Here is a 10,745-nt window from a genome sequence, read left to right as displayed (position 1 = left end):
CGTCACTTTATAACGCCCCCACGGCTGAAAGGGCAAGCATGTTTGGTGTGACGGGGATTCGAACCCGCGACACGCAGATTACGAGTCGAGTGCCCTAACCACCTGGCCATGAAATAAATGACCTTATAACACAGAAATCTTGCTTGTATTTAATTAGACACTCAACGTTTCGCTTTACAGTTTCTTCAGGAACGTTTCGCCAAAACACAAACCGTAACTGACAGTAAAAAGATACATTTGGTACAAACGATAAATTCTAATCGAATCTATTAAAAGTTGTTATTTAAACCATTTGATGCTTTTTTTTTGTGCTACCAGTTTTGAAGAAGTTGTAAAGCGAAACGCCGAGTGTCTAATTAAATAAAAACCAGATGTTGGTGCTATAAGGTCGTTTATTTCTAGTATTCTATACACCAATATGCACCACAGAAATTAAATAAAAACATGCAGATACATAACCTAAACAATATAAAATATATACACAAGTACCATTAATAGTACTACAATATTTTTCCGAGACAAAGACTGTACATTTCAAGTGATTTTGTAGTTATAAACACTAAAGTTTTGTACGTGTTCAACATTATTAAAGCTGCTTTCACATCAACAAATCATAATATTAGCGATTTGACATACGTAATATTTTAATGCCAAATGTGCTGCTTGTCCTTCCCGCTACTATTTAGCTCACATTACAGATCATATTTTATTTTATAGTTATTAACATTGGTACATAGTGCTTTACTAATATTAAACCTGATCATGGCTAACCTGTAGTTGATCATTTCTCTGATGATGCACATTTAATCAGTAGCGTTTTTTTTTAAACGTAAAGTTACAGAATAATTGTTGGATATACAAGATTGTTTAGTGTAAATATTATTTATTTATTTTGTGATTTAATATTTCATGATTGTTTAATTTTTAATAACAAAATATTTAAAAGTTAATCATTTTAAAGGCGATAGTTATGACAAGTTTGGTTACGTAAGAGTCGTACAGTGTGTTTGCAATTACATTGTTGTCGAGGCTTAACTAATATTGTTGACGTCACGTTACACGAATCTTCAGTATTTTTTCCTGCAACCTTAACTGAGTATTGTTAAATCAGCGCTGTTCACGCACTTGACAGAAAATTCGTGAGGCCTCAGTGATAAACATATATAAATAGCGGCGACTAAAAGAGCGGAAGTCAAGTGAAATAAATAGAGAGAAAGGTTAAAGAACGTGAAGTTAGCCGGCGTGAGAATGATTAGCCATAACGGTTGATATTTTAATGGGAATTTCACAGTTTGATAGAGATAAGAAGGTTAACTGGTTTTGTCGAAGAGTATTGTTAAGCAATTGAACCCGCCTGTGTGGACTTTGAGGAAAAGGAGACAATTATTTAGTGTCATAATACAACTGTGGTGACCAATGGGATAAAGTTATTGAATTATTCACTGATAATATTGTGATAAAAGTAGAGAAAAATAGTTCGTCTTGTCAGTTGGATTCTAAAGTAATTTAATCAGATTTAGTGGACTTTTGACAAGAAAAAAGAGAACTATTTAGAGTTTTAAATACAACTTTGATATTCCATAGTATAAAGAAGTTTTGTAAATACGTTTGACTAGTTTTGAATATATTATTTTAAAACAAGTGGAGTGTGTGCTGTCCGTTTATTGTCGAATTTATCGCCAACAAGTCACAGACACCGACTGTACAAGAATCCCAGTCCACATATACATAAAACACTGACAATAATGTATTGTTTATTTTGCGATGCCTCTATTATAATTAACCTTACAAATTATTTAGATATATGAAAAATCATTTTGCACACACTCTCCTAAATTTGGGAAACGAAACAAAGATATCGTTCATGTCCAAAATAAAATATTCTGCATGAACTGAATCTTCAACCTGAACAGCAACTAACTCATGCGCGCGTGGGTTAAACATAAACGTTAGAGCCCTCCAGAATTCAAGTATAGTTGTCTCAAAATTTAAATTATTGCATAGAGAATTTGTTGACTTTCTGGCCAAGCTACTCGGGGTCTATCTGCGCTAGCTGCCCTCTTTAATTTTGAAGAGATAGTCTGAAAGGGCAGCTAGTCAACATCGCCCACCGCTAACACTTGGGCTACTTTTGTTAGATGAAATAGTGAGGTTCTCATGCCACTTATATAACGTGTCCATGGCCCCAAGCGCGATTTTTGTTGTTGTTACTGGTGGTAACGGAGTGCGAACTACGGAACCTCAGAAACACAGTCCAGTACTCTAGCCACTGGGCCACAATAAACACATTAAAATAGAGACAAGGAAGCCAGACTGCAGAACCCGACCCAATAAAAGCTCCACCCGGCCCTATGAACCGAACACTGGGACTGACTGTCAATTTTATGTGTTCACATCTGAATAGTAAGGCGTGTTCAACGGCATCACATCTCGAACCTCAGACCACATCACTACAAACAAGTCACAAGCTGCGCCCGGTCCAACTTCTGTAGAAATACAAAGTTTGTGTTGGAAGTTACATCCGATGGTGATAATTTTATATTCTAGGTTATCTATCTACAGACCACCAAATACATATCTGATTTGAGAATATATATAGATATAAGATGACTGAAATTGTTCGACTAGCGTTTATGAATAAATTAAACATTTCTGTTAAAACGAATTTCGTTCAGTAATTACCAGTTTTAAACTACAGAGCAGTTTTGTTACCGACAGAAGAAAAAAAAAAGACCGCCTTTTTCCAAACTCATTTTTAGGTTGGATTGGTTAACTGTACATGGTTTCATGTTTTAAAAAAAGGCGTGAAGGAAGTGTTTATGCTAAATATAAATTTAGCACACATTCTTGATTAAATGTTTTTGAAGACTTATCAGACAGTAAAATACTTCGGCGTAACTTCCTAAATAATAAACAAAAAATAACACTACTTTTTAAACTGTTATGAGTAAAAGTTTACTGCGACTATTGTAACCATAATTATATACTATATATATATATATATACATCCCAAACATTGTATCGATAGAAAATCCAATAAACCAAAGGATATCCCTCCTATCTTTATTCTCAAACTTTATCTTTTATCTTTAGTTTTAAAGTCAATTAGTTAATATTTCTGGGCTTGTTTGAAGCTTCACATATTTAAAGCTATTAAAATAACAAGTAACAAATATATATAATTATACAAATATCACTAATATAATTAGATTAACACTAATTTACACCAAATTCTCTAATGTGTACGATTATTAGCCTCGTTAGGAACAATGATTGCTATATTACTATGAAATATTAATATTCATGCAAGCTCAGTGGCTAGTAGATACATGTCGTTAACTACACATAATGTAAACTCTTTAAAATATGATGCTCGGGTTTGTAACCACAGAGTGACGACAGGTTACAACTCATAAGTTTTACCTATACATAATGTTTAAGGCAAGATATTGAATTATCGCTTCACGCCATGTTTCTCAGAATAAAAAGGAATTCGACACAGTAGAAGCATAAATATTCAATCATCCCATTCTTCCATTTATAAAAAAACGATAAAATAACTTTAACAGTGTCCACGTTTCAGCTGGTCAGACACCGGGACAGGATTTCTGCCATAATGATATCTTCCCATCAGTTATAAAAAAGTCTATATTGTCTTTATAAGGACGTCTATTAATACGAATACCCACAGCAGTCACGATACAATTTACAATTCAATATGTGATATATTTGACTTTATAATGATTTTGGTTTGTTTGTTTGAAGTAAAAAGCTACACAAAGGGCTATCTCTGCTCTGCCCACAACAGGTATCGAAACCCGGATTCTAGCGTTGTAAGCCAGCACACAACCGCTGTGCCACTGGGAGGATATATAATAAGATTAATGTGTATTTGATTTTGTGATACCTAAGATTTTTACTGTTGTATTCAAAATTTCCAACTCACAAATAAAAAAAACATTCAAAATAACCAAAACAAATTAAATAAACACTCTTGGTAATAGATTTGCTGGGTCTGGAAATCATTTCTAAAAAGAAAATTGATATATTTCAATTACAACAGAAATTGTCTAAATATTACATGTACTCCTGATTATTGTTTACATTTTACAGACCCATGTTCAATGAAAGGTATTATTATTATTTCAAAGGGTAAAAAAAATTCATGATACTAACGTCCAGGGTTCGAGCCCCAGTCCCTGAATCTCTTTTCACTTACGAAAGTGTTTACGATTTAAAGCTTCCTTTCATTGATTGCTAACTGGAATCACGATAAAATGATGCTGCACTACAGCTGGTCCAATAATCTTTCCAGTGTATGACATGTGCAGTAAACAGCGTTACAACTTATCATTGCAGCGTCCGAGTGATGATTCATTGCTAACTGGAATCACGATAAAATGATGCTGCACTACAGCTGGTCCAATAATCTTTCCAGTGTATGACATGTGCAGTAAACAGCGTTACAACTTATCATTGCAGCGTCCGAGTGATGATTCATTGCTAACTGTCCATCTAACGGCGTCAGAATATTACATACGGCAACAAGTTTTTAATTAGCCCAATGTTTAAAATACCCTTAATCAAAGCATAAAAGGGGGGGGGGGTGAGTAAATTGGTGAGTCAATATACAGTGCAGGATAACACCAAGTCATCAAACCGCACAGACTCAAAATCTTAATCCTAATTTAAAGAATGCCAAGACATATCGCAGATCGTAAACAGTTTGATACCTCCTCTGACAAGATCTAAAACATATACAAGGAAAACAAATTGGGATATTATACGAAGACAGCCTTAAAATAACTGATCTATCGAAGTTAATATTAAATGTCTACATCGATACGGTATTAACAATCAAGTCGTCGTGACAACGTTTTATAAACTTCCTCCATACCTTTGGCTACATCACTGAAGCTTAAGTAACAACTGTTCATACCGTCATTCCTTCAAAACGATATACTGATTAGGTGAGGGGGGCAGAGAGGAAGAGCAAATACCCCTTCAACTTTCCGTCCAAACGACTAACGAAGACTATAGTCCCCTTCAGCTTTCCTCCATAATACAAACACAGTTTGCAGAGCAAAATACTAATGAAACGAAATTCTGAAATGTTTTCAAACACAGAAGTGGGAGAGGGGATGCTACCTCAATTATAAAATAAAAATAACAAGTAGAAAATCACGATTAAACTGAAGTTCGTATCAAACGTACGGTGTATAAAGAATTAATTTTCGGATCAGTATCAACATATTATAAAATATACTTATTTTTAATAACTCAGTACGGGCTTTAAAGAATGAAATACTGCCACGTGCACACGTTCAAAACCTCACCTTCTGCAGTTCCAAAAGTGCTTCCCGGACGCTAATGAACATTGTAGAGTTGAAAGTTCCTGGTTTTATCATATGACATATAAATATGTTAAATCAGAATAAAAGTACAACACAACGAACCCACTACGAAAAATACAGTCCATCATTTATATTTTACGCAGAACCAGCCTGAATCACATCCTTCTGTGACAAGAGTATACAGGCCCTTGCCTGAGAGCAGCCACTGTCTGTATTTCACTCTACCACCTCAAGGTCTACAGTATAAAACAGCTACGTAAGCACTCTTTCTCAGCTTTTAACACGTATAAACGCGTACACATGCTCAGCGTTATCGAACGTGCCCCCCATCGTCCATCAGCGATATATTTTTCACTGTTTAGTATTAAAACACTTACAAGCCACATCTATTCTAACCACTTCAGCTCTAACATACAACTCTTCGTGCGATAACGTGCCACACACACTTCTTGAAACTGATTATCGTTGAAGGAGAAATAGTGTATACTTAATAGCCACATATGGTAAGTATCTGCACACAGAAATGAATAATACTCTTAATAATTGTGCTAGCTAACACAGAATATTATTTGAATACAAGTAGTTACTAAATTCAGAAGGGCTCACAATTACCGGGAATTTGTAGTTTCAAGATTTTTTTTTATCAGAAATAAATCATGTTAATAATAATGTTTAAAGAATTAAAGAAAATACGCGACAAAACATAATATGGGTGATATGTTTTTCACGTACAAAGTATGGATACACATATCGTAAAACGTCCACTCAATATGAAAAGTAACATAACTCTTTTCTAAACAGAAATGATCTATCAACTTAAATCAAAACCTATATTTGTAAAATTCAAACCTGAGATGGAGCTATATTAAGGTTGTTCATTGTTCGGCAATCTAATAGAACCTATACAAAGCCTTGTTTACCATATAATCAGATTGCCGAACAATGAACTCCAGGGAAGTTTTTATATTGCTTAACTTGTTTGTATTAGTACTCCAGGGAGGTTTTTATGTTGGTTAACGTGTTTGTATTAGTACTCCAGGGAGTACAAATATAAACAAGTTAAGCAATATAAAAACCTCCCTGGAGTACTAATACAAACAAGTTAACCAACAAAAAAAACCTCCCTGGAGTACTAATACAAACAAGTTAAGCAACATAAAAACTTCCCTGGAGTACTAATACAAACAAGTTAAGCAACATAAAATCCTCCCTGGAGTACTAATACAAACAAGTTAAGCAACATAAAATCCTCCCTGGAGTACTAATACAAACAAGTTAAGCAACATAAAAACTTCCCTGGAGTACTAATACAAACAAGTTAACCAACATAAAAACTTCCCCGGAGTACAAATATAAATAAATTAACCAACATAAAAACTTCCCTGGAGTACAAATATAAACAAGTTAACCAACATAAAAACCTCCTTGAAGTACAAGTTAATCATATCAGATGTTAACTACTAAGTTTCGTAATTTTGAAAATATTCTTCTAAAGAAAAGAAAAAAATACAAACCATCACGTTGAAGCTCTTCAGACGTCGTTTGTTACGAGCCACGTGATGTGGCATTCTTTAAACTTGTGATATATACAACAACTTTAAAAGTACATCATTATCAAGTAATCTCGGTAACCTGAAGAACGTGAGTATATTAAAAACTTTGTTAAGCCTTGTGTTCGGAAATTCTAATATGTGACGAGTAAAGAAATGTGGACATTTGGTCTACTGTAGTCGTTTCCCATCTGATACAATCAACTACAATCGAATGAGAACTCAATTCCTCGCTAGTATAATACTATATACGTTGAAAGAAATCTGTTAAAAATACGTCACTGAATGACATGACGACTAAAACAGAACGTATATGTAGTCCAGCGAGGTCTGATTAGTCATCAAAACCTTTTTGTTTTTCAAAAGCTATTGAGAAACATGCCAAACACTTATTAAACTCTCATAATATCAATCATATTACCACAACTTCCAAATAATAAAACAGACTGCATTCACATCAAAAATGTTCATGTAATTTTAGTTACAATAAATTATTATGTATTATAATTCCTATATATATTCTTGTGTAACCAATAAACCTAGCCTCTACCACTGATAAGTTAAAAAACAATCACTAGGAACAGAATCTGTGGTTCGTCTTTCTCAGTGTGATACAGTGATCTTAAACTAATAAACTAGATGGATCCTCGAAAGTATTATGTTTCAAGAGTAAATAAAACCAAAATTAAGAGTAACAAACATTTGTATTTCTTGTTTTTCAAGTTCATATGTCATGCTGTGTTGTAGCCAACAGAGTGCATAATTATTCTCGTGATTCATGGCATGCGCACGTTTTACTGACGTCACGACAGCACAAATTGTAACGTTAAGAGTCCCTTATGTGGCGTCATTTTAGTGTCTACTGACTGACTGACAGATAGACAACACACAACCGTATAATGGTTCCAGTGATTAAAACAGGTGACTCCTAAAGGCAGCCTTCGGCCCCCTTCTGGGGAAATTACAATTTCACCTGTTATACACTAAATAACAGATACTAAAAATACTACACAAAGCTTTTTTTTTTTGTTTGTAATTAAGCACAAAGCTACACAATGGGCTATCTGTGCTCTGTCCACCACGGGTATCGAAACCCGGTTTCTGGCGTTGTAAGTCCGCAGACATACCGCTGTGTCATTGGGGGGCATTATACAAAGCAGTCAGTTTTGTTAAATTCAGAACTTTTAGTATCATTTATCTACTTTTCTCTAAAACTAAGTCAAACTATGATAAAGTATTTTACAAAAATTGTTAAAACACATATCGATGTTTTTGTATCAAAACAATTATTCAGTTTTATTAGTTTTTATCATGTTTCAGACTAAACTTCTACGATATTCTGAGTTCAGTACTACGTACAGGTCAACGACCTTTGAATAAACCCGTGGCGACACTTCTACAAAACTTGCATTTCATTGAAGACCTACTAATACTTGTAATACGTGTAAAGTAACACTTGTGATGAAGAGTTTCGGAGACATAGGTTATTAGCATCAACAAACACCGTCTTAAAGTAAACAACAATAAATGTGTTTGTACTTGCGATTCTATATAGGAAAGCAAACAAAATACAACATAGAAGCAAAAACACCAAATGTTTCTAACCATTCTACCGAGTGACAACGTATAAAATCTAGAAAAATAACAAACTATAACGATGTTACCCTCACTTTAGTATCAAACGAGTGTAATAAAATAACAAACATATCAAAGTTCACGTATTATGAAACTGGAAAAAAATACACTGAGAGTATGTTGCAGAGGTTGACATCGTTACAGTTCATGATCTATCTGATGACTGTGATTCTTGAAAACTGCCATGCAGCGTTGTTTCCATAGCAAAGGTTCCGTCTTAACGTTTTCACTACCAAAGCACACTACTACTCACTGCTACGTTCCATAGACCATATGGTGTTCAATGACAATGGTTTCATAGTGCTTGTTTCAACAGTCCATTTGCACAGAAATCCTAAACGACTTGACTGGCATTTTGTCATATGAAATGGTATGAAAAACCTTAATGGTCCTCGTGCCCCAGAGTTGATCTATACTCCCCCCCTTTTTTTTTTACAATGCTATTAAGGACAAGGGATATCACGTCTGAGAAATGTAGATCCTCAAGATGAACACATCTTTATGATTTCAGTGTACGACTAATTTGTGTCAGAAAAATCTCTCACATAGTCTTCCAAAAAGCGATCAGTTGTCAGCAGCATCACACTACCCACGAGACGTTAAGAAATATCAAACTTGTAGTTCTTTTACATTCCGTTCCACCACCACTTTATATCTGCTGTGGTATATACACGTGTGTGTGTGTATATATATATATATATACACCAGATGTACTTCTACAGGATCATCGAAAGTGTTCTGTTTCAAGAGTAAATAAAACTAAAATTAAGAGTAACAAATATTTTTAGTTCTTGCTTGTCAAATTCATGTTATGCTGTGTTGTAGCCTACAGAGTGCATAATTCTTCTCGAGATCCATGGCATGTGCACGTTTTACTGACTGACTGACAGACAACAACCTACTTTATAGTGGTGCGAGTGGTTAAAACATGTGAACCCTCCATGCGGCTTTCGACCCCTTTAGGTAAAATTACTTTCTACCTACCTCTCATATTGTAACACACATTTACTTGTTATAATGTGTCACGCACCTTCGAAATAGAACCTTTCTTGTTTAGGGACTTATTGTTGAGTTACAGATACCCAAAGAAGGACATTGCCCGAAACTCTGTATCAACAAAAGTATACATTAAAAATATATATCTGTTTTCAGTAGTTTAACCAACTACACACTTCTTTTGTATATCTTTCAACAACAACCACGCATAATTTCTTACACAGCTTTAGTCCATTTGCGTGCGACATTTAACCATCAGTCCTAGGCCTAACAATAAGCCTAATATAAAATCAGTCCGTTCCGAAATGATGATATCTCTGCAATTACAACTGGTAGTGGTTTGTTTCGCTCAACTCTTTCAAAAACCAGGTACTGTTACCATACAAGCTTTACCTAAATGCCTAAACACAACTGTAATTAGTAACCGTTTCAAATTCAAATCCCATCGCCACAAAATCGTAGACCTCAAATATTTTCTGACTGTTAACCACATAAAACACCAATTTGTCTTATGAAAGACACCCTTAAACCATTTCCGCTCAAGCGTGATAGAAACTCGGAAGATTCACGTAATTAGCGTCTAAGACTGGATGACGTAGGAAATATAACTACCACAGTACATGTGTACATTGCTGTAGAAGACCTCGACTCTACCTATTACTCCGTTTTCAGTGATAAAGTAAAACAACCTAAACTGTGTCCAAACAATTTGTAGCCACTTATATTAGAAGATAACACGTAAAATGATTCCTCTGAAAGAAAGATAACGATTGAAACTAATGTCGTAATTATTCCAACCGACCTTACCTTGACCAGTGGAGAAAGATCCGTGCAGAATAAGGGACTTAAATTTGACCTCCCCCCTCAACCAAGTGTGAGTGTATTTCACTTAAGGGGTGATTGAAAACTTTGTTCTTTGACACTTAAAGATCCAAGCTTATTTTCACACCAACAATTTATGAGGAACCAATAAAAATTTCCTTATATACACCTGGAAAAAGTTAAGCACCCCCAAATATTTTTCAGGATTGCTTATTGAAAATAAGGTTTAATTTTCATGATGTTGAGCAATGTTCATAATTTCAAACATAATTAAAAGGATGTGAGCGTTCAGGTGTGACATTTAAATCAGGCGCGTTTTTTTCCCCACGTGCAACTTGCTCCCTTCTTCACGTCCAACATGCACTATTTTCTCGTGCATCAAATCCGT

At 34.7% G+C, this 10,745-nt stretch overlaps 1 protein-coding gene across 3 annotated transcripts in view; it reads right to left on the bottom strand.

Annotated features, from left to right (window-relative positions):
• Positions 1 to 10,745, bottom strand: part of LOC106465761 (rho guanine nucleotide exchange factor 11-like) — a 78,546-nt gene that overhangs the window by 47,898 nt on the left and 19,903 nt on the right. The window contains exon 1 of one of the 3 annotated variants that reach the window (XM_022393692.1): positions 5,337 to 5,514. The exons of the other annotated variants lie outside the window; for them this stretch is intronic. Coding sequence (XP_022249400.1) covers positions 5,337 to 5,408 — 72 coding nt within the window. The 5' untranslated portion in view covers positions 5,409 to 5,514. Of the gene's footprint in view, positions 1 to 5,336; positions 5,515 to 10,745 lie in introns of those variants that run through there. 3 annotated transcript variants of the gene reach the window in all.

This window comes from Limulus polyphemus, unplaced genomic scaffold, assembly GCF_000517525.1.
Source record: "Limulus polyphemus unplaced genomic scaffold, Limulus_polyphemus-2.1.2 Scaffold2043, whole genome shotgun sequence".
Taxonomy (NCBI): Eukaryota; Metazoa; Arthropoda; class Merostomata; order Xiphosura; family Limulidae; genus Limulus; species Limulus polyphemus.
The sequence above is the reverse complement of the archived record's forward strand: the minus strand, read 5'-3'. Positions and strand labels throughout refer to the sequence as shown.